Source organism: Podarcis bocagei (genome assembly GCF_964188305.1).
Source record: "Podarcis bocagei genome assembly, chromosome: 10".
In the NCBI taxonomy this organism is placed as follows: Eukaryota; Metazoa; Chordata; class Lepidosauria; order Squamata; family Lacertidae; genus Podarcis; species Podarcis bocagei.
Genome location: NC_138135.1, coordinates 60,944,163 through 60,964,339, shown reverse-complemented (window position 1 = coordinate 60,964,339; position 20,177 = coordinate 60,944,163). Strand labels below are relative to the sequence as shown.

Sequence of the window (20,177 nt, the reverse complement as noted above, 5' to 3'; positions counted from 1 at the left end):
TGGCGGTGGGAGGAGGTCTTTCCGCCCCACCACCAGCCTTCAGAAGCCTGCTCCAAAGCCTGGCGGTGGGGCGGAAAGACCTCCTCCCGCCGCCAGCCTTCGGAAGGATGCTCCGAAGCCTGGCGGCGGGAGGAGGGCTCTCTGCCCCACCGCCAGCCTTTGGAAGGCTGCTCCGAAGGCTGGCGGCAGGAGGAGGTCTTTCCGCCCCATCGCCAGCCTTCAGAAGGCTGTCCTGAAGACTTGCGGTGGGAGGAGGGTTTTCCTTCCCACCGCCAACATTCAGAATGCTGTTCTGAATGTTGGTGGTGGGGAGGAAAAACCCTCCTCCCACCGCAAGCCCCGGGAACAGAGGAGAAGCGCTGCGCCCCTTCCCCTCTGTTCCCGTACCTGTCCTGAAGGCTTGCGGTGGGGAGAAAAGCCCTTCTCCGCACCGCCAGCCTGGCAAGCGGTTTCCCTAGGAACGCATTAATTGATTTTCAATGCATTCCTATGGGAAACCGTGCTTCGCAAGATGAAAAACTCGCAAGAAGAAAAAACTTGCGGAACGAATTAATTTCGTCTTGCGAGGCACCACTGTACCTTGGGTTAAGTACTTAATTCGTTCCGGAGGTCCGTTCTTAACCTGAAACTGTTCTTAACCTGAAGCACCACTTTAGCTAATGGGGCTTCCAGCTGCCGCCGCGCCACCAGAGCAGGATTTCTGTTCTTATCCTGAAGCAAAGTTCTTAACCTGAAGCACTATTTCTGGGTTAGCGGAGTGTGTAACCTGAAGCGTATGTAACCCGAGGTACCACTGTATTACTTTCCCCAGCCACTCTGGGCGGCTTCCAACAGGAGATTAAAAATACATTAAAATATCAGTCATTAAGCATTAAATTTATTAAGCATTGAACGATAAAAAGGCAAGGTAATAACGCATTGTGCATGTAAAAAGTAGGGCGTCATGTGTCCATGTACATTAGCAAAACCATTCCTTAACCCCTCCTTAACGTTAAAAACCATGAGTGTAGACCCACCATATATTCAGTGAAAACATTGTGGCTTGGATACATGATGAAGGAACTGCATGACTGTGTAAAACAGTGAGCGTAGAATCGCCCAGAATGGTGCAACATGAGGAAGGGACTTTGGGTTGATGCTTGTGGCATCGTTCAGAGCCCTTAATACACTGCAGGATAAAAGAACCTGTCCACCCCCAATATTGTTAGACTAAAACTTGCAACATCCTTGGCCCATGACCTTTCTGGCTGGGGATCACGGGAGTTGGCAGTATGTGTCTGAATATCAGTTGTTGGGAGAGTTACAGATAGGTAGCCGTGTTGGTCTGCCATAGTCAAAATAAAAAAATTCCTTCCAGTAGCACCTTAAAGACCAACTAAGTTAGTTCTTGGTATGAGCTTTCATGTGCATGCACACTTCTTCAGATAGTTGTTGGGAGAGTTCTCTTGTGTTCAGGTCCTGCATGTGGGTTTCATATAGTCACTGTGAGAGCAGGATACTGAACTAGAAGGACCATTGGCCTGATCCAGCAGGTGATAATAACAACAACAACAACAACAACAACAACAACAACAACAACAACAACAACAACAATTTATTATTTACACCCCGCCCATCTGGCTGGGTCTCCAGCCACTCTGGGCGGCTTCCAATGGAATATTAAAATACAATAACCTATTAAACATTAAAAGCTTCCCTAAACACGGCTGCCTTCAGATGTCTTCTAAAAATCTGGTAGTTGTTTATTTCTTTGACATCTGGTGGGAGGGCGTTCCACAGGGCAGGTGCCACTACCAAGAAGGCCCTCTGCCTGGTTCCCTGTAACTTGGCTTCTCGCAGTGAGGGAACCACCAGAAGGCCCTCGGTGCTGGAACTCAGTGTCCATGCACTTATGTTCTTACGTTGAAATCCGAAATCATCCGAAAGACCACTCGTACGATCTGTCCTGAGCAGGACTGGTCAGGTTAAGATGCTAATCCTATTAGCCTCGCGCTTGTCTGGGTCACTGCAAACTACTGCAGCACAAGGAAATGGCTACCCTGGCTGAAATGGGCACTTAATCAGATTAATTAACTTTTTCACTTCCCACTGCTTTGTGTACTCACTGCAGTACATTTCCTTCAGAGGAGCACGAGAAGTTCAGCAGTACAAAAGAAAATTACATCAGCGGCTATGGTTGGCAAATAGTCGTGGGTCAGTGAGGTTGCATGTTTGCAGGGTAATTAAAATCTGGATCAGCTGGCAGGCTGATCCAAAGTTTGATGACTGAAGCACAACTGATTCTGCAATGTATGACTGAGGGTGGGGAGAGTGGACTAGCAAGATGAGGAAACTGAAATCGGCTGACTGGCATCTCCTTTAGTTTGGGGTACTTGCCAGGGATGGTTTGTACAGTTTCTTTTTCCTTTTCTAGTTGTCGAACAAGATACATAGGCAACAAATCTACGTGACTCCCACATTTAAAAACTGCAAAGCGTGAAGCGTTTCAAGGATTGAAACCCAATATAATAATTAATTGTACAGAGGGCATGCTTCATGGGACTGATAAGAGTTATAGTTCAGCAACATCTGCAGGACCAAATGTTCCCCACTCCTTATTAAGGCATGTCCAAAAACTTTGTCAGACTCTTCTTCAGGTTGGATCAAACATAAATACGAAGTGGGCTGTGGCCTTCTGGGTCAAGTGCAATGGAGTGCATGTGTGTGTTTCTTGGGGCATGGTAGGAAAAAACCCCTCAGAGCATGCCATGGGGTTGTTTCAGAAATGTCGAAAATGTCATTTCAGAATTAAAACAGAAAGTTCCCTTTCATGACTCCAGAGAATTTCTGCATTGGGATGGGATTGTGATACAGTAGTACCTCGGGTTAAGTACTTAATTCATTCCGGAGGTCCGAACTTAACCTGAAACTGTTCTTAACCTGAAGCACCACTTTAGCTAATGGGGCCTCCTGCTGCTGCCACGCCACCGGAGCATGATTTCTGTTCTAATCCTGAAGCAAAGTTCTTAACCTGAAGCACTATTTCTGGGTTAGCGGAGTCTGTAACCTGAAGCGTATGTAACCTGAAGCGTATGTAACCCAAGGTACCACTGTATATGTGTGGAAGGGGCCCATGCCACAAGTTTGTGTTGTCTGAGTCCCTAAACTATGACTCTCATCATCTCTGACCATTGGCCATACTAGCTGAGTACAACAACATCTGGAGGACCACAGATTAGCCCAGGGTTTCCCAAACTTGGGTCTCCAGTTGTTTGTGGACTACAGCTCCCATCACTCCTGACCATGGGTCCTGGAAACTAGGGATGATGGGAGTTGTAGTCCAAAAACAGCTGGAGACCCAGGTTTGGGAAACCCTGGGTTAGCGGGTCCAGTTTCATAGGCTGGCTCCAGGTCTGAGGGGGTCTTGAGCAATGCGTCCCTCTCCTCTTCTGTCAGTTGGCTGTGGTGAGCAGGAACATTCCTGGCTGCAGTGACAGTATTCCAAGCAGTGTTGGGCACCTGGGCTTAGCCACCATTTGATTTCCTGGCAACTCCTAAGAGGTTGAGCGTGTTGTGGGAAATGGTGACTCAATTCAGCTGCAGGAAGAGGGCAGAATAATGGGGCTGCGCCTCCAGGAGGCCCTGGGTGCTGATGCCACTCCTATGCTTTCATCATAGCAAGACGATTCCTGCACATCATGGGGATATATTGATTGACTCAGCATTTCTGCCATCATAGCATGCTTCATACATTACTCAGACAGCTGAACCCTGCACTCCCCAGGCTACAGTTAAAAATGGGAACTGTCAACAGGCAGCAGGGTGAGAAAACACATATAGACATGGGAAGCAGCTAAAGACTGCCACATTATTATTTTTCATAGATAAAAAAGTGCAGAATCGCACACGCCGGCCAGTTTCTGTTTTGACTTGAAATGTTCATTTTGCGCTTCTCAGAAGTACATAAAGGCAAGAAGAGGGCAGGAGGAGCTCTGGCCTGTAATGGCGCCCACCTGAGAGGTCCTGTGACTGCACTCTGGCACAGGTCACAACACTGTTGTGGTTCAGAGGCATCCAAGAACACTGTGCTTAAATTATCCCTTTCTCACCGCTCACAGTAAGGAGGAACACCGGTATGGTGCTATCAGAGTACGAAGCAAGAGTTCTGAACATTTACATTTCAGTTCACTTTCCACTGTACTTCTGAATTTAACCAAAGTAGCTTTGAAACTTGAACAACCCCCTCACGAAGTTTCAGGACTCAGAATACATGCCCCACCCAACTTGTCTGCAGGCTTCAAGAAAGAGCAGGGTGAAGAAGAAGGCTTCTCAACGGGGCCTGGGTGGGTTCCTAGATCTCCTCCTGGTATAACGGAAGAATAAAAAAGAGTGCAGTCAGAATAGAAAGTATTTCATATCTTCACTGGGAAAGGCACCTCTTATCTAATGGTAAGACACTAAAACAATCAAGAGCTATATTTATTTTTAACTTGGCTTGACTGAAGGCTCTGTTGCAAAGGCTAAAGGTGATAGTTTGGAGAAATATTAATCAGACACTTCTACTTAAGGTTCGATCTCTCTTTTCCCTTTTGGTTTATGGTTTTCACAGAAAAGAAGAGCCTGCAGCCCACCGCCATGAAGGTCATCAAAACACTCTTGGTCTACCGACGTTTTCTTCTCATCGTCTTCACTCCCCTCCTGCTTCTCCCATTGCCTCTCGTCATCAGAACCAAAGTAAGTGAATAATAACTGCTGCCCTGCATCTTTATGTTTCCAAAGCCTCACTGAAATGTTTCATCTTCCTCTCAGTTATTTTTTTCCTCAGATTGGTCTCTTCACAAAACTCTGCTGCGCGATACAGATTGAAAGTGATTAAAAAAAATCACAGAGAATCTTCCGCAAAGTCTTCCTGATGTGTTCTTAGCAGATAAAATGGATAGGCTGTCACCCAGACAGTTTTAAATATTTTAAACATTTCACTTCCGTACCAAACCCTGGGCACTGTCAGGAGTATAGCTTTAGTGTGCTTTGTCATTATAGATATGTACAAGGTGTCAAGAAGATCTATCTTTTAATTGCCTTTTTAATTTGAGAGGGAGAATCTGTGGCTAGCTTTATGGGAGATATAATTTCAGTAATGACAGTTACTTGCTGCAGTATTTGGAGAACTGGAACAAGAGAGAGAATGTCAACATTCCCAGATGAATGGAATGAAATAATTGATAGGCTGATAATCAATTATGTTCTTGCTATCATTTGCTCCATTGCTCTGCATTATACATTTAAACCGGTGTCATACCAGTTTAAAAAATTGTGAGGGGCACATGACAGTTGTGCTGCCAACAGATTAAGATCAATGTGTGTGGCAGCTTCCACATAGCAAGTAGTCATGAATCTTTTGTGTGTTTTAATAAAGGATCCTGTACTTGCACGTAAATTCAGTATTTTACATTAAAGGCCTTCGTGTTGACTAATCACAGAAGGCCAAAGTGAGCAGAAATTCATTATTTCTTTGTCACCAGAGAAACATGGCCTTTTATCTTGCTGTCTCATCAAGACATATGTCAGAAGTTAATGGTATTAATGGGTGAAGTATTGACTCCACAAAAGGCAAAGGCAAAACTCTCGTTGATTTCAATGGATCTGCCGCCTTTCATCTTCTTCAGAAATGGTGCCAATTTTGATGTCAGTGTACTTTCACAGAGCTACTCTGCCTACAAACACACAGAATCGTATCCCCCCCCCCCACTCCCCGCCTCTCATTTAGGGAGGAAACAAAACTCTTGTTACTATTGTGTGGTTTCTTGTCCTCATTCAAGGTCATGTTCAAAGGAAGTATTTCTTTTCAGAACAGAGAATAATAGAATCTATGCAGATTCAAAGATGAACCTATGACATCCAATTGATTCCATCCTCTGTTGTAGCTCACACCACTTATAGATAGATACATGTCCTCCAGCATCAGTATGTGATATGTACTGTCTGGCACTAAGATACACACCACTGGAAAGCAATATTTATTTTTAAAGGTATGTGATAGCTGTCCAGCAGCACGCATGCTGATCTATACACAGACCAGCATACTTCGAAAATCAACACACATCCTGCTTTAACATGATAATGCACATCTAAATCTCTGTGAAGCAGAGAATCCAATTCTATATTTGGGGAAAACTGGTGTTGTTACGTTGTTTGTGTCTCCAGCCACTGATTGAAATCATCTTAAGTCGAAAGAAAATATGACTTAGATGCTGTTGACAGGCTAAGCATGGATGCTTACAAATGGCAGCCACACCTAGGCTGGAGTTAAAACGTTTGGGTCTTTTTAGGTTACCCAAAAGATGGAAATTGGCAGGCATTTACATACAATATGGTGAATGAAAATCGGGGTTCTTAAATGCACAGGGGAGCCTACACAAGTAGTGCAAGCTCCCTGCTACAGATGGTCACCTCCCAAGTCATGGAGGACAACCAGGAATGCGACAGGAGAAATGGGATGGATATTCTAATCCTTGCACCATGTGATGGAGGAACAGAGAGAGCCAGAGAGCAAGTTTCTATTAAAGGGGGCTACCGTGAGCAGAACACTGGCCATTCTTGTCCATTGGAAAGTTTTCCCCACTCTGTTTCTGATTGTGGCAGAACGCAGGGGAAATGAATGATGAGATTTGTAAAATGGATGACGTTCAAGCAAATTCACCCTTAGCATTACTTGTCAGTACAGCAAAGTTATGGTTCATAGAACCATATGGTTGCCTTACAACTCAACACATGAAAGTGTGTAGCAGATTTCAGGGCTGGTCACTGTTTGGCCACTCTCTAGAATTATGTGTGAATGATTACAAAGGAAAGGGAATGATTTTGAAACCTGTGAGACTCTAGCATCTCACAGCATGGCTATAGCTGACTTTGACTTCACATCTAGGACAAGATTTGAGATAAGTTCACAGATGGCCTTTCTGTGTTCTCCTTTTTCTTCTTTGGCTATGTAACTGTGTGAGAATGTGGTTGAATATGAAAAGATTTGATGAAATAAATCACAAGCAATAAAAGTTAGAGGTGAATAAATTTTTCTTGTTTACAGCCTTGTTGAAATGTAGCCCTGCCTAAGAGATGGATAATATAGTTTCAGGCACAGAGAACTAACTCTGCTCAATCAGTTATTTTAATGACTAATCCTGGTGCTAAACTTCCCACCACCATAGCATATGTGCAATATGATCCTTTGAGGCATCCTTCAAATGGTGAAGAGAGACTGGCTACAGAACCTTTAATATGTATATAATGTGTCTCGGTTTTGTCTTGCTTGCAGTTGGCTTCTGACTTTAATGATAGCTCGAGCTGGGCAATAACATCTTCTTTGTGGTTATTACTGCATGGCAAAATCTATTCCGGATGACTCAGAACATTAAAAAGTAGGCAGAGCTGTCCGTCCCAATCTATTGCTCCATCACACTCATGCCACACAGCTGTGGAGAAATCAGTTTCCCAGGATGTTAAACAGCTCTTGGAAGCCAGGTAATGATCGGATTGGAAAGATACATCATTAGAAAGGCGATGATCAGATAGAAAATGTTGCAACCCATAAGGTTGCAGACCACAACCAATTATGATCCCAGCTTGAAGAAGAAGCTCCCAGGTGACTGTGGGTGTAAATCATGGTTTCCCGAAAGTGGGCCTCCAGCTGTTTTTGGACTACAACTCCCATCACTCCTAGCTAGCAGGACTAGTGGTTAGGGATGATGGGAATATTAGTCCAAAAACAGCTGGAGACCCAAGTTTGGGCAAGCCTGGTGTAAATGAAGAAGGCCTACATATAAACTGGGTTTAGATCAATGAACTTTTGAGGTTTCCAAAGTCTGAAGTTGGAAACACGCAGTAATCTCTTAAACTGCAGAGCAGGACTAGCCACTGTGATGCCCTCCACATGTTTTGACAGCAACTTCCACCATCTCTGACCGTTAGCCATGAGGCTGATGGGAGCTGGAGTTTACAATATCAGCGGGGTACCATGAGTGGTTGTAGTCCAGACACATCTGGGAGGGCCACAGGTTCCCCATCCTTGTTCTATGACTTTTCCCAAGTAGACCCTTCTTCTTCAGGAGATCTTTGGTGATAACATCTCTTGGCAACATGAATGGTTCTACACTGACTCTGCACTACCCACCAGGCCTGTTGCTGCTTTTGCTCTTGAGGTCCAGCTGGTGAACAGGAAGAAATAGTGGGGTCAAGGTAGAGTGCAAATGGTGATCAGAGAGGTTGTTGAGGGCCAGGTGAGAGGTTTATGAGACCAGCTTCTTTGAGTTGTCATAGGACAAGAGCAGGTTCTTTCAGGTTGCCAGTTGGGGGTTTTCTGTGGGATTCCATGCCTCTTCCTCTGAGGAAGTCTCCCCAAGGTCCTAGTCAGACAGGACCCTGACATTTGAGATATTTGTGCAAGGATGGCCAATGTGGTACCTTTCAGGTGTTGTTGGAATGCTACTCTTCGTTATCCCTGACCACTGAAAATGCTGGCTAGGGCTGATGGAGTTGTGATGAAGCTGGCTACCCTTGTGTTTGTCACAATCAAGATTCAAGGCCATTGAATTGGCCCAAACTGTCGTATCTCATCAACAAACGTACCTGTGATGTGGAGTGTGCATACACCTAGCAATTTTTTTTACACTATATAGCAATCCATCTCCTTTGCTTCTGCCCTGCACATAGACTCAAGCTGCACCAGAAGTTCGAAAAGATCTTGAGAATTTTCCTCCATTATTTCTGCTGTGGTTCTGCGGACCACCGGAAGGTTCATTATGGATCATCAATGGTCCACAGAATTACTTTTTTATGACGATCAGAGAGTTGATGCAGGTTGTAAATGTGAGGAAGTGATAGACATTCCATGCACTCTGATATCGGATGGATCTGTTGGGCCTCTTTCCACCTGCCGCATCAGTAAAATAACAACTCAGAATGTTTCACAGTCTGAAAAATGCAGAGAAGAGCAAGATTAAAGATATGGCAAGTTTTCCACACGTCAAAGCTTCTTCAAAATAATTTTCACTAGATTGGAATGAACTGAAAAGGGCACTTTTCAACCATACAAAGAGGCATTTTTATTAACCTTTACTTAAGAGAGAGAGAGAGAGAGAGAGAGAGAGAGAGAGAGAGAGCGCTATAGCAGATATATCTTAATATCACACGTTCATCATTTAAAGACGTTTACATCTGCATTTTTTTGTTGTTGTTTCTTTCTTACTCCTCCCTTCTGCACCACTGCTTTGCATAACATCAAGCCTGTTGAAAGGTACTGGGAAACACAAAAGCTTGATCAATATTATATGACAATTATGGTTGGTCCTAATAATGTTTCAATTACTGAGGTATGTGGAGAAATTGATGTGATCTATCTATCTATCTATCTATCTATCTATCTATCTACTTTGCCCTACAATGCAAATGAGGGATTTCTCCAATGAAACGGATGCAATAGATGGGGGAGAGAAGGAGTGATTTGGAATACACAAAGACAGTTTGCCCCTCAAAATATTTCCTGTGGCAAGTCATGGAGGCTATACATTCTCGATAAGAGCACAGCATGTCTGGGGGAGGTAATCGCATCCCTAAGGAGTTCTTAAGATTGTGATGAATCCAGCACAGTAGGGCTTAAGCATCCCCAGTGCTTGAGTAAAAATAAACCCAACCTGAAATTGTCCCTGCCATATATGTGCTGGCTGGATGTTTTGTCTGAAACTTCTGTTGAGCAATCAAATGGGGAAACAGTGTGCAATGATTATGTGTCAGCAGCACAGCAAGTTGGCTGAAATAGTGTGGCTTTTTATTCCTCCTCTTGAAAGCTGCTCTGCCACGATGCACCTCAGACCCTTCTTACATGACCTTGAGAGAGCCAGTGTGGTGTAGTGGTTAAGAGCGGTAGTCTCGTAATCTGGTGAACCGGGTTCACATCTCCGCTCCTCCACATGCAGCTGCTGGGTGACCTTGGGCTAGTCACACTTCTCTGAAGTCTCTCAGCCTCACTCACCTCACAGAGTGTTTGTTGTGGGGGAGGAAGGGAAAGGAGAATGTTAACCACTTTGAGACTCCTTAGGGTAGTGATAAAGCGGGCTATCAAATCCAAAGTCCTCCTCCTCTCCTCCTCCTCCTCCTCCTCCTCCTCCTCCTCCTCCTCCTCCTCCTTCTCTTCTTCTTCTTCTTCTTCTTCTTCTTCTTCTTCTTCTTCTTCTTCTTCTTCTTCTCAGCCTTGTTTGGGTAGCAATTGCATTGCTTGGGTAGCAATAGTCTCAGACCACGCAGCCACATAATAAAATGCTGCTGTTTAGGGGTGGGAAACGATGTTCATTCCCTTCTGGGTAACCTTCCCAGGGCCACATCCCTGTGGTGGGCAGAGTCAGAAGCCCAGGATATGTTCCTATTTTTACCAGAGAAATGTTGGAGGGTATGGAACAAGGGATGTTAATTTTGCCTTACAATCAGCTAGTTTCTACACAAACTTACACACCATTTCCTCCAACTAGGCAAGTGAGAGCCATGACCCAAGTCCAAGGGCCCATTCCAGCCTGACAAATAACACTTTGTATTATTTGTGAAGAGTGTGGCCTGGAAAGAGTGCTGAGGGCTAGGTAGAGAGGCCCTTGGACCACGGCAACCAAAGGCTTATCTCTTTACCCTCCTGCCACAAATGGAATGAAAATCTGCCCGCCACTTGTGGACTGAAGCCTGAGGGAAAAGTTCCCATTGACACCAAAGGGTGTCACCAAACTCCCCAAGCATGAGGAACTCAGATGGGCTTCTGTGTACACAGTGGCGGGCTTTCAAATTTCAGCAGCCCCCTGTGCAACGCCAAAATTTGGTGCCTTCCCCACCTCTTGCCTTCCATTCTAAGTCATTGTTGTGGGGAATTTCCTTTCTGGGTGAAGAGTAAAGAAATAAGTGTTTACAGTGGAATCACCTTCCCCCATGCCTGTTATTTAATCAACCAAAACTTAACTAAACACTGCACGTTAAGCACAACGTGATGCGTAGTTTGGCCAAGACTCAATTTCAGTTAATAAATATCTTGACTTCCTTTTCTTTTCTTTTCTTTTCTTTTCTTTTCTTTTCTTTTCTTTTCTTTTCTTTTCTTTTCTTTTCTTTTCTTTTCTTTTCTTTTCTTTTTTCTTTTTCTTTTCTTTTCTTTTTGAAAGCCTTGGCCTCTAACAATCCACATTCCCAGATTCTGCACGCACACCCACCCACCCCCGCTCCGGCAGATGATCAAAATCAGTTTTGCATTTAACTCTGTGTTGGCTTCTGCATTTCATTTAAATATCTTGAGGCAAAATGTGGGGAAATGTCCCGCTAATTCAGAGATGGCTATGACAGTCTGTATGGTTGACCTCCACACCCCACCTTAAATAAACGAGTACAGATGGTTCAGGATCAGTAACTTTCATATTGATGTGCTGATTTGGTATTAATGAAATATATATGTTAATGGAAAACTCATACCTGGCACAGATTTTTCTAGGTTTGTGTGTTTGGCATGGATGTGGCTTTCACCAGATGAAATTCTGAGCATGGGAACATCAAGTTCCAATGTCCCTGAATCTCAGTAGAAAATTCCTATTCTAAAGGGCTGTCATCAGAGGGAAAGGAGGAAATAATTATTTTTCCAGCTGTATCAGCTGTACCAGCAACTGGACTGGAAACATACCCTCCAACATTTTTCTGATGAAAAGAGGGACATCCCAACATTTCTCTGATGAGAATAGGGATGTCCTAACATCTTTTCATATCGTTTTAAAGTTAAATGTAGATGTCTCATTTTGGGTGAAAATATTGCTGATTCAAAATAAGGCTATGCATGAGTGTATTTACAAAATATTGTGACATTTGCCCACCAGCGGAATTGCCAGTCTCCTCACAGAGAAACGATCCCTGTTTCTCGCTATTATTGTTCTGAGGTATTCAGGTAGGTGGCAGGTGTTGTGTTTCCCACCATGTTCCTCCAGAGGAATCTGAAGTATCATTATTTTTGGCCATAAAAGTTGGGTGGAAGGAGAGTGGAAATGGATATATAGCTTTTGACAAAGCGCCAAGACTCTTTGGACAAAGCACAGTCTTCCACCTCACGTGAGGCCAACAAAGGAATCAACTTTATTCCGTTGCTCTATCTTAGTTCAGTATTGTCTACTCTGTTTTCAAGCAGAGGTCTTTCGCTACCTGGTCCTTTTAACTGGCAGTGTCCACCATCGAAACCGGAACCTTATTCATTCAAAGCACCCTGCTCTTTCATTGAGATGCAGCCCCTTTGCAACGCAGTGCCTCCCCTCAAATGTCTGTTCCATTGACATTTGACATTTGACATTGACATTTGACATTGACATTGGTATCTGAAGAAGTGTGCATGCACACGAAAGCTCATACCAAGAACTAACTTAGTTGGTCTTTAAGGTGCTACTGGAAGGAATTTTTTTATTTTGTTCCATTGACAGTTTGTGGAAAACAACGAATAAATAAATAAAACATAATATTTAGAATTTGAAAGCAAATGGCCATGGCAGATAGCTATTATTTCGTTCTTCAGGTGATCCTTCTTGGAACATGACTCAAAGAACAGAAGTTTCTGCTATATCAGCAACATTGTGAATGTGACTTGGGAAATCGCTGGATTCTAGTTGAAGAGGAGAGTCTCCCCATTATATCTTATCGTCCTTTCCAGTCAGGGGTTATAATGTTTTCTGTCTGATTGCTCGTGTTGTACTACAGAAATCTGAATCTGATTTTCTTTCCTTCTATTTTCTCTTTTCAATTCTAGGAAGCAGAATGTGCCTACACGTTATTTGTGGTGGCCATCTTTTGGCTCACAGAAGCATTACCCCTGGCCGTTTCGGCGTTACTTCCTGCTTTAATGTTCCCATTGTTCGGAATTATGGCTTCCAAACAGGTAAATTTCCTGTTGTTGTTGTTCCTTTCCTTTCCCTTCCACTACTCCAACTGCCCATATATTTGGTAGCCCAAACATCAAACCATTTGCTTGCTTTATTTGCTTTCTTTAACGGTGAATTTATACAAATCCTAATGCCTCGAGGCCTTGGACACACTCAAAGCATCCCTACTGAGCCCATTCTGGTGGGCTGGGGAGACTGGTGCTGTCTAGAAGTACAGCAAGGGAATCACAACCACTATGCCTCTTGCTACCACTTCGAAACACAGGAGACAGCAGTGATGAAACCTGAAACTTGATTTCACATCCCATTTGCCCCTGAAACCCAATACAATCTGGGCCAAAAGTTCAGCTTTTCCAACTTTCTTCCAAGCACTGGCTACCACTCTCTTTATGGAAATGGCCTGCTCCTTTGCAGAACCCTTTCTGCACTGGAGAAATTGGTTTCATTCCCCTCTCGTTCTTCTGAGTTTCTTATGGCCCATCACCAGGCTGGCTCCCAACTCCCATGCCTTCCACCAACTCCCATTAGACCCATCCAAGTCCAACTGTTGCACCAGATTTATAGACATCTTGAGTGGGCAAAGCTAGAGAATACAGAGAGGCGGGTGAACTCCATATTTTGGGTTTGCTGCTGGGACAGAGAGATGGTGCTAGAATTCAGGTGTTCCTCAGCATGGTGCTGTCAATGCCCGCCTCCCTTGAAACACACCCCATGTTAAATTTTAGTTTAATTTTATTCCTCTAGCAACAGCAACTCCTGGTTTCAAGAACAATTGTGAGGACTGAAGTCCCTATTGTTTCTCTTTATACATCTAGGTGGCTTCATTCGTTTCGATTTTCCTCCACAAATTGTACAGCTCATTATTTTCCTGAGATGGAATCATGGTAGCTAAATAGCGCACATTTAGCTAAACAAAATGAATTTTGCTTTTAGGTGGCATCGGCTTATTTCAAAGATTTTCATCTGCTGTTAACGGGAGTGATTTGTTTGGCAACGTCAATAGAGAAATGGAATTTGCACAAGAGAATTGCCTTGAAAATGGTGATGCTGGTGGGTGTTAACCCTGCATGGTATGTAGCATACTGACAAAAGAAACTGATATACACTGAAAACCCCTTTGGCTCTGTTATGCAAGTAGACTTGCCAGCTCTTTTCTTCACCTATCCTTTATAAAACTGCACAATAAGAAGAAATCCCGCAGATGCTACTCTCCCCAGCACTGTAGCTCTCCGGCAATAACAGAAGCTTCACCTGTTGGAATTTTCAGTGTTATGTAATTGTGATTGGAGCACAACAATTCAAGTAGCAACTTTTGGGCAAGTTGGGTGGGTTTGTGTGCAAAGTATCACAAAGTATATGGTGTGTGTGTGGGAGGAGTAGAGGGGCTGTTTCCTCAGGTGCAAAATTTTGGGTGTGTGTGCAAAATTTTAAAAGAAAAATAAACTGCTTTGAGGGTGTGTTTTTTAAATCAATCAAGCAGTGTAAAAATTTCATGAAATAAGCAATAACAATAAAATAAATGGCCACCACTGGTCTCCCATCCCCAGCTTTACTCTCACTGCTGGGAAGACCCTTCCCCACCTCCATCACTGCAGCCCGGCCCTGACAGCAACTACAGGAACCCTAACCCTTGCCCCAGGCACTGGCAACCCATGCTACACCACTGCCATTTACAAGCCATAATTACAGTTTTATTTGGCTGCTAAAGAGATTTGCTAAGGGCCAGCCTTTTGCCAAAATTGAAATTATACATATCGTTGGGATGAGAAGACGAGTTTTACACGAAACACTTCTGTTATTGGCAATAGTGGCGCACGGCTCAGAACAAAATAGCAGATGAATTTGTGAACAGCTCTGACTCATACTTCTTAATGACTGGTATTAAGCAACTGAGAGATCTTTCATACATTATCTCATCGTTAGTATTCCATCCAAAGCTGAGGTAGTGCTAAGCAGTTTTATTGCAGACAGATAGGGAGACTAAGCCCACCCCCTCCACCCCCCAAAATATTGCTGACAGCTGTTACAAACGAGAAGACAGGAGAAATGAAATATCATGTTGTGCTCCTTTTTATTGTTCGTAAGGGGTCAGGTAGCCCCTGTCAATCCAATCAGCAAGCCCAAAAGCAGTTTGCCAGCATTGCAGGCTTTTTGGTTCTTGAATTGCCAGATGCTGCTGTGAAAGGGGAAGCAAGGAGTTGTCAGTTTCTCACTTGATGATGGTAAATTAGCACAGTTAGGGAAAGCAGAATGGGTGAAGTGGGAAACCTCAGTGAACCTTGGAGACCCTGAGGACCATGCTTGTGTGTACATCCCTGCCTGCAAGACTGATCACAGTTTTGGTTTGGAGTATCATTATTTCTTCACCTAATAAGATCTCATCATGATCGTAAGGCGCCAAAGAGCCAAACCTGTCCATTAGGAGTAACTAGAAAGCTAAGATAGGAGATGGGAAAGAGATGATGAAGCCATCCGTTCCGTAAATATGGAATCCACAAATATACCTTACCTAACCTCTTCATCGATAGTCTGGCTGGTTTCACAAAATGCAGGGAGGGCAGAGGAAAGCCAGGGAAAAGCCCAGCCCATGAACAGATCAAGGCTGATTTCACAGTGTGTGTGTGTTTTCTAAGCCCACAGCAAGATGTCAACAGTGCTGTAAGGAGGGTGTAGACGGTTGCTCCAGATTTTGTCTCTGCAACTGAACATGCCCATAAAATGATGAGTGGATTACCTTGGTTCCAGGCTGCTCTCATGGATTTCCTCATTCTTTCCTCTGATGGAGTGCTCTGATGGTGTTTCCTGCTTGGCAGGGGGTTGGACTCGATGGCCCTTGTGGTCTCTTCCAACTCTATGATTCTATGATTCTATGATTTAACATGGGCATTTTCCAAAATTAATTCTGGAAAGGGCATAGTTTGCTGAAGCTTTAATTTTTTTTTATTTGTTCCATCGCTTTTCCGTCTTTCTTACTGATCTGTGCAAGCAATCCAATGGATGAGTACCCCTTTTCACTGTGTTAGCAATATGCACAAGTGGTGGGTAGGGTGAGAATTAAGAAGATTAAAGAACCAACAGAAACAAATTAAAACTGTGGCAGGCTAAGCATTTGCAGTGGCCTCTATGGAGCCTGAAAATAAAAATAGAAGATGGCGGCTTCCTTAGGCATTGGTGTGGCTTGCAAACTAGACCAGATGATTCAGAAACCCAGAAACCAGAAAGAAATTTGGATGGGGAGAATTTTGTAAGCATGCCTGCCTGCCACCCAGTGGTCACCTGGCCTCCTGGAATAATATATTGTACTTTAATACGCAAACACTGTTTTTGTTTTTAAAAAACAAGAACAGCAAAATAATTATCCTTATTACTACTTCATCAGGCAGGCCACTGTTGCCATTTGGCTTAAAAGGGAAAATGAAGACTGAGAATGTTTGTTATCTTCACCGCTTGCAAAGCCACCTGTGTGGCAGACAGCAGTTTAGCAGGTGAAGCTTTTCCTGAAATGGTGGTGCAGTTAGTTTCACTTGGTGACATTCTCCTATAACACAATACCAACAATAGGTAGAGGTAAAGGGACCCCTGACCGTTAGGTTTAGTCGCGGACTACTCTGGGGTTGTGGCGCTCATCTCGCTTTACTGGCAGCGCATGGAAATGCCGTTTACCTTCCCGCCGGAGCGGTACCTATTTATCTACTTGCACTTTGTGCTTTTGAACTGCTAGGTTGGCAGGAGCTGGGACAGAGCAACAGAAGCTCACCCTGTCGTGGGGATTCAAACCGCTGACCTTCTGATCGGCAAGCCCTAGGCTCTGTGGTTTAACCCACAGCACCACCCACGTCCCTTAATGTTAAGAATACTGGAACCCTAAAATAAGCAACGGTACTCAAGAGTTGCCTCAGACTTGAACCAAGAAGCAAGTCAAACAGCAATTCCCTTAATTTAACATCTGCATGATGTTTAATGGCATGCAAAATATGCAATGCTGATGTTAAATAAGCTAGTGGCTCCATGTAAATTCCTCCTACAGGTAATTTTTGATCCTCCAAAAGTACCCTTTGAGCTGGGTGTTATCCCAGTTGCACTGAAACAGCAATATTATCTTGACAGATAATATGTCAAGTTAAGATAAGAAAGTGTTTTCTATCACTTTCTGAGATGATTGTTTTTCGCTCTTTATAGCTGCTGTCCCAAACCAGGTGCTCTTCCTGTTATGGGGCTCCAACTCTCATAATTCCAAAGCATTGTTTATGCTGGCTGGTGCACATCGGTTTTTATTGCCCAGCAATATCGCAGGCAGAGGAAGGCTGCTGTGTTTGTTCAGCCGGGTTATGTCATTTCATGTCATAGTGTCATTAAAGCAGTAAGTAACCTGATATGTGCACCCAAAAATTCCCTGCAGAGTCACATCATAATGGCATGTGATCCAAGAGGGCAGCATCCTTCTCATTTGTGAAATAGCAAGAGATTTTGAGGGAAATGTCTCAGATCTTGTAGATGTCTTAGCCCAGTTCTGCTCAGAATTTACATCCAGCTTACCTGGGCCAACAGTACTGAAACCTTTCCTAGTGATAAATGAAGCCATCTGCATGGATTTCAAATGGTTGTAGGCAGAGTAGATGAAGGGAAACTGAGGTGAAATAGTCTTTTGGAATCCGCTTTAGAACAGGGATCGTCAGTCAGTTTTCAACTCCCAAATCTATTGGGAATAATTTTACACTCTTGGGTACATAATGATCATTTGAATGCTGGTTTATAAATTGTTTGCTATCAAAAAGAGATTGCAATAAAGCAGTTCCTTTATTTCCCCTTTTTCTTTTTTGAAGAATTCTTTTTCTTCTCTGCAGGCACTTTCTGTCCCTCCCCCTCCCCACCTTTTTTAAAAAATAAAAATCAGTTTATTAGAATCTCCCATTCCACTACAGCCAACAAGTTCATTCATATATTTGGTGAGGTTACCAGGTTCCTGTTCAAGGCCCTGGCCCCTAAAGGTCACTGAGGTCACTCCCCCACAAATGCCCTACTACCATCATCTATTGAATGGCAGAGACAAGCAGGACTCTGCTTTCAAAAAGCCCAAACCAGCATATGCAATGAGAAATGGCTTCCTAGAATCCCCCATTTTATGTGTGTAGGGGAAATAGCACAGAACAAGGCATTGCTGCATGCAAAATAATAAATAATGCTTCAGTTTAACACATTTGCCCGGGGATGCAGAGCAGGCAGGTGTAGCTGAACTACAGCTCCCATCATCCCTGATCTTTGGCCATTCTGGTTGGGGCTGATGGGAGTTGGAGTCCAGCAACACCTGGCGGGCCACGGGTTCCCCATCCCTGACAAAACAAAGCACACTGACTTCCCTCTTCAGCAGTTATCCTGACCCACCAGTCTTTTCTCCTCTCTCCTTCCTATCCACTCACTCCTCTCTTTATGCAAAGTCTGGGGAGCCAGTGTGGTGTAGTGGTTAAGAGCGGTAGTCTCGTAATCTGGGAAACCGGGTTCGCATCTCCGCTCCTCCACATGCAGCTGCTGGGTGACCTTGGGCCAGTCACACTTCTCTGAAGTCTCTCAGCCCCACTCACCTCACAGAGTGTTTGTTGTAGGGGAGGAATGGAAAGGAGATTGTTAGCCGCTTTGAGACTCCTTAGGGTAGTGATAAAGTGGGATATCAAATCCAAACTCCTCCTCTTCGACTGTCATTCTCAGATGACTTTCTCCACCTCTTACTCACCCTGACTCCACTCAGCATCTCAGCATCACAGCATCACATTCCACTGCTGTAAATCATCCTTGCCTTCATTCTTTTGTTACATACACACGGCAGTAGTGTTTTTCCCCCCTCAAAAGAGAAGGGGAGGAGAAGTACGGAATTTGCCTTCTTACGAGATGTTTACATCCCCTATCCTTGCTTACGAAATCTGGTCATATCCAGATACCTACTAGAATTTGCAAAGTTGCCTTTGCCTAGTTCTAGAAATTACAAATCCCAGGAAGGACTGGATTTCATAACCTTATCCCGAAAGTGGAAGAAGCACGGACAGGTGATCTGCCAATTTCAGCACCTTTGTGTTTCTCACTTTTCAAATCTTAAGTTCAGTTTACACGATGAGTTTGTATTATATTTAAAGTATGGCTTTTTGTATGCCCCCCATACATACTTTTTTGTATGTAATTTTGCCTAATTTCTGCATTTTTGCCATGTCCCCTGATAATATAAATTTTTAGTTATTAATAATATACCCCACTTTTCACGTCATTTAGGTCTCTAAGTGGCTTTTAAAATTTATTTTTGCTAAAAAACAAAGAAGTATGAATTGTTTGGTTGGATAAATACATCATTTGGAGAAGCGAACGGGTTGGATTTCTCCCCCGTTCCTGGAAGAAGCAAGGATGTTGCCTCTGGCAAGATTTTGCTAAACTGGCAAAAGGCTGAGAGCTCTGTTCCAGATCAAAGTTTTTGTAGGAGGATTGAAAGTGCCTCAAATTTATTTGCAGGACATTTTGACCATCACATTCAGAACTTCAGAATTACCATTAATAGTCTATGTTTAGTCTGACCTTAAAATAAATAAACTCCTTCAATTGGGCTCATCTAGAGCCTTTTGCAATAATGACTATCATCCATTTAATAAGAGGTAGGCATAATAGGCAGAAATTATCCAGAACTGAAATGTAACCTGATCACAATTTGGTGCCCCTATAATGTAGGAGCAAGCAGCTTTATTTCAGAGGAGACGAGATTTCATCAGCCAGGATGTGGGTCGTGCCACCCAAATAACTTGTAAAGTCATTTTTTCATTTTTCAAGGAGCTTGCCCTTACCTTAAGTAATCATTAACATTTATGCAGTGCTTTCCATCCACACTGATTCCAAAGGTCTCTGCAATCTTTGTAAAAATTATCCATTCTGGGACCACTTGTTACGAAGTAAAAATGGTGTAGGTGATGCATGTACCTCGTAGTCGTTTCTTACGTAGACAAGGTTGTGCTTTCACAAGTTAAAGTTTGACCAAATCATTTTTCGCCATCTCCAGCACTGTGCTGTGGGAGCAACTTCAACGAAGTATGCAAGGTTACCAAGTTGGCAGCGTCAAAGAAATGAGTATCCCATTTGGAATGGTTTGGGGCACATGGCAGCAGAACGGAATTGGCAGTGAAATCTTGGTGAGGAAAGAGGAACGGATACTAATCTATCCAGAAGACCTAATAGCATTGCTGAAGATAGCCGATCCCTTTAATATCCACTTGAGTCTCTCCTGGTATGTTCACC

General features: G+C 43.6%; 1 protein-coding gene across 1 annotated transcript in view; it reads left to right on the top strand.

Moving 5' to 3' along the window:
• Positions 1–20,177, top strand: part of SLC13A1 (solute carrier family 13 member 1) — an 85,427-nt gene that overhangs the window by 30,808 nt on the left and 34,442 nt on the right. Inside the window, exons 2-4 of the mRNA XM_081211645.1 lie at positions 4,589–4,713; positions 12,779–12,907; positions 13,845–13,981. Coding sequence (XP_081067771.1) covers positions 4,615–4,713; positions 12,779–12,907; positions 13,845–13,981 — 365 coding nt within the window. The 5' untranslated portion in view covers positions 4,589–4,614. The remainder of the gene's footprint in view (positions 1–4,588; positions 4,714–12,778; positions 12,908–13,844; positions 13,982–20,177) is intronic.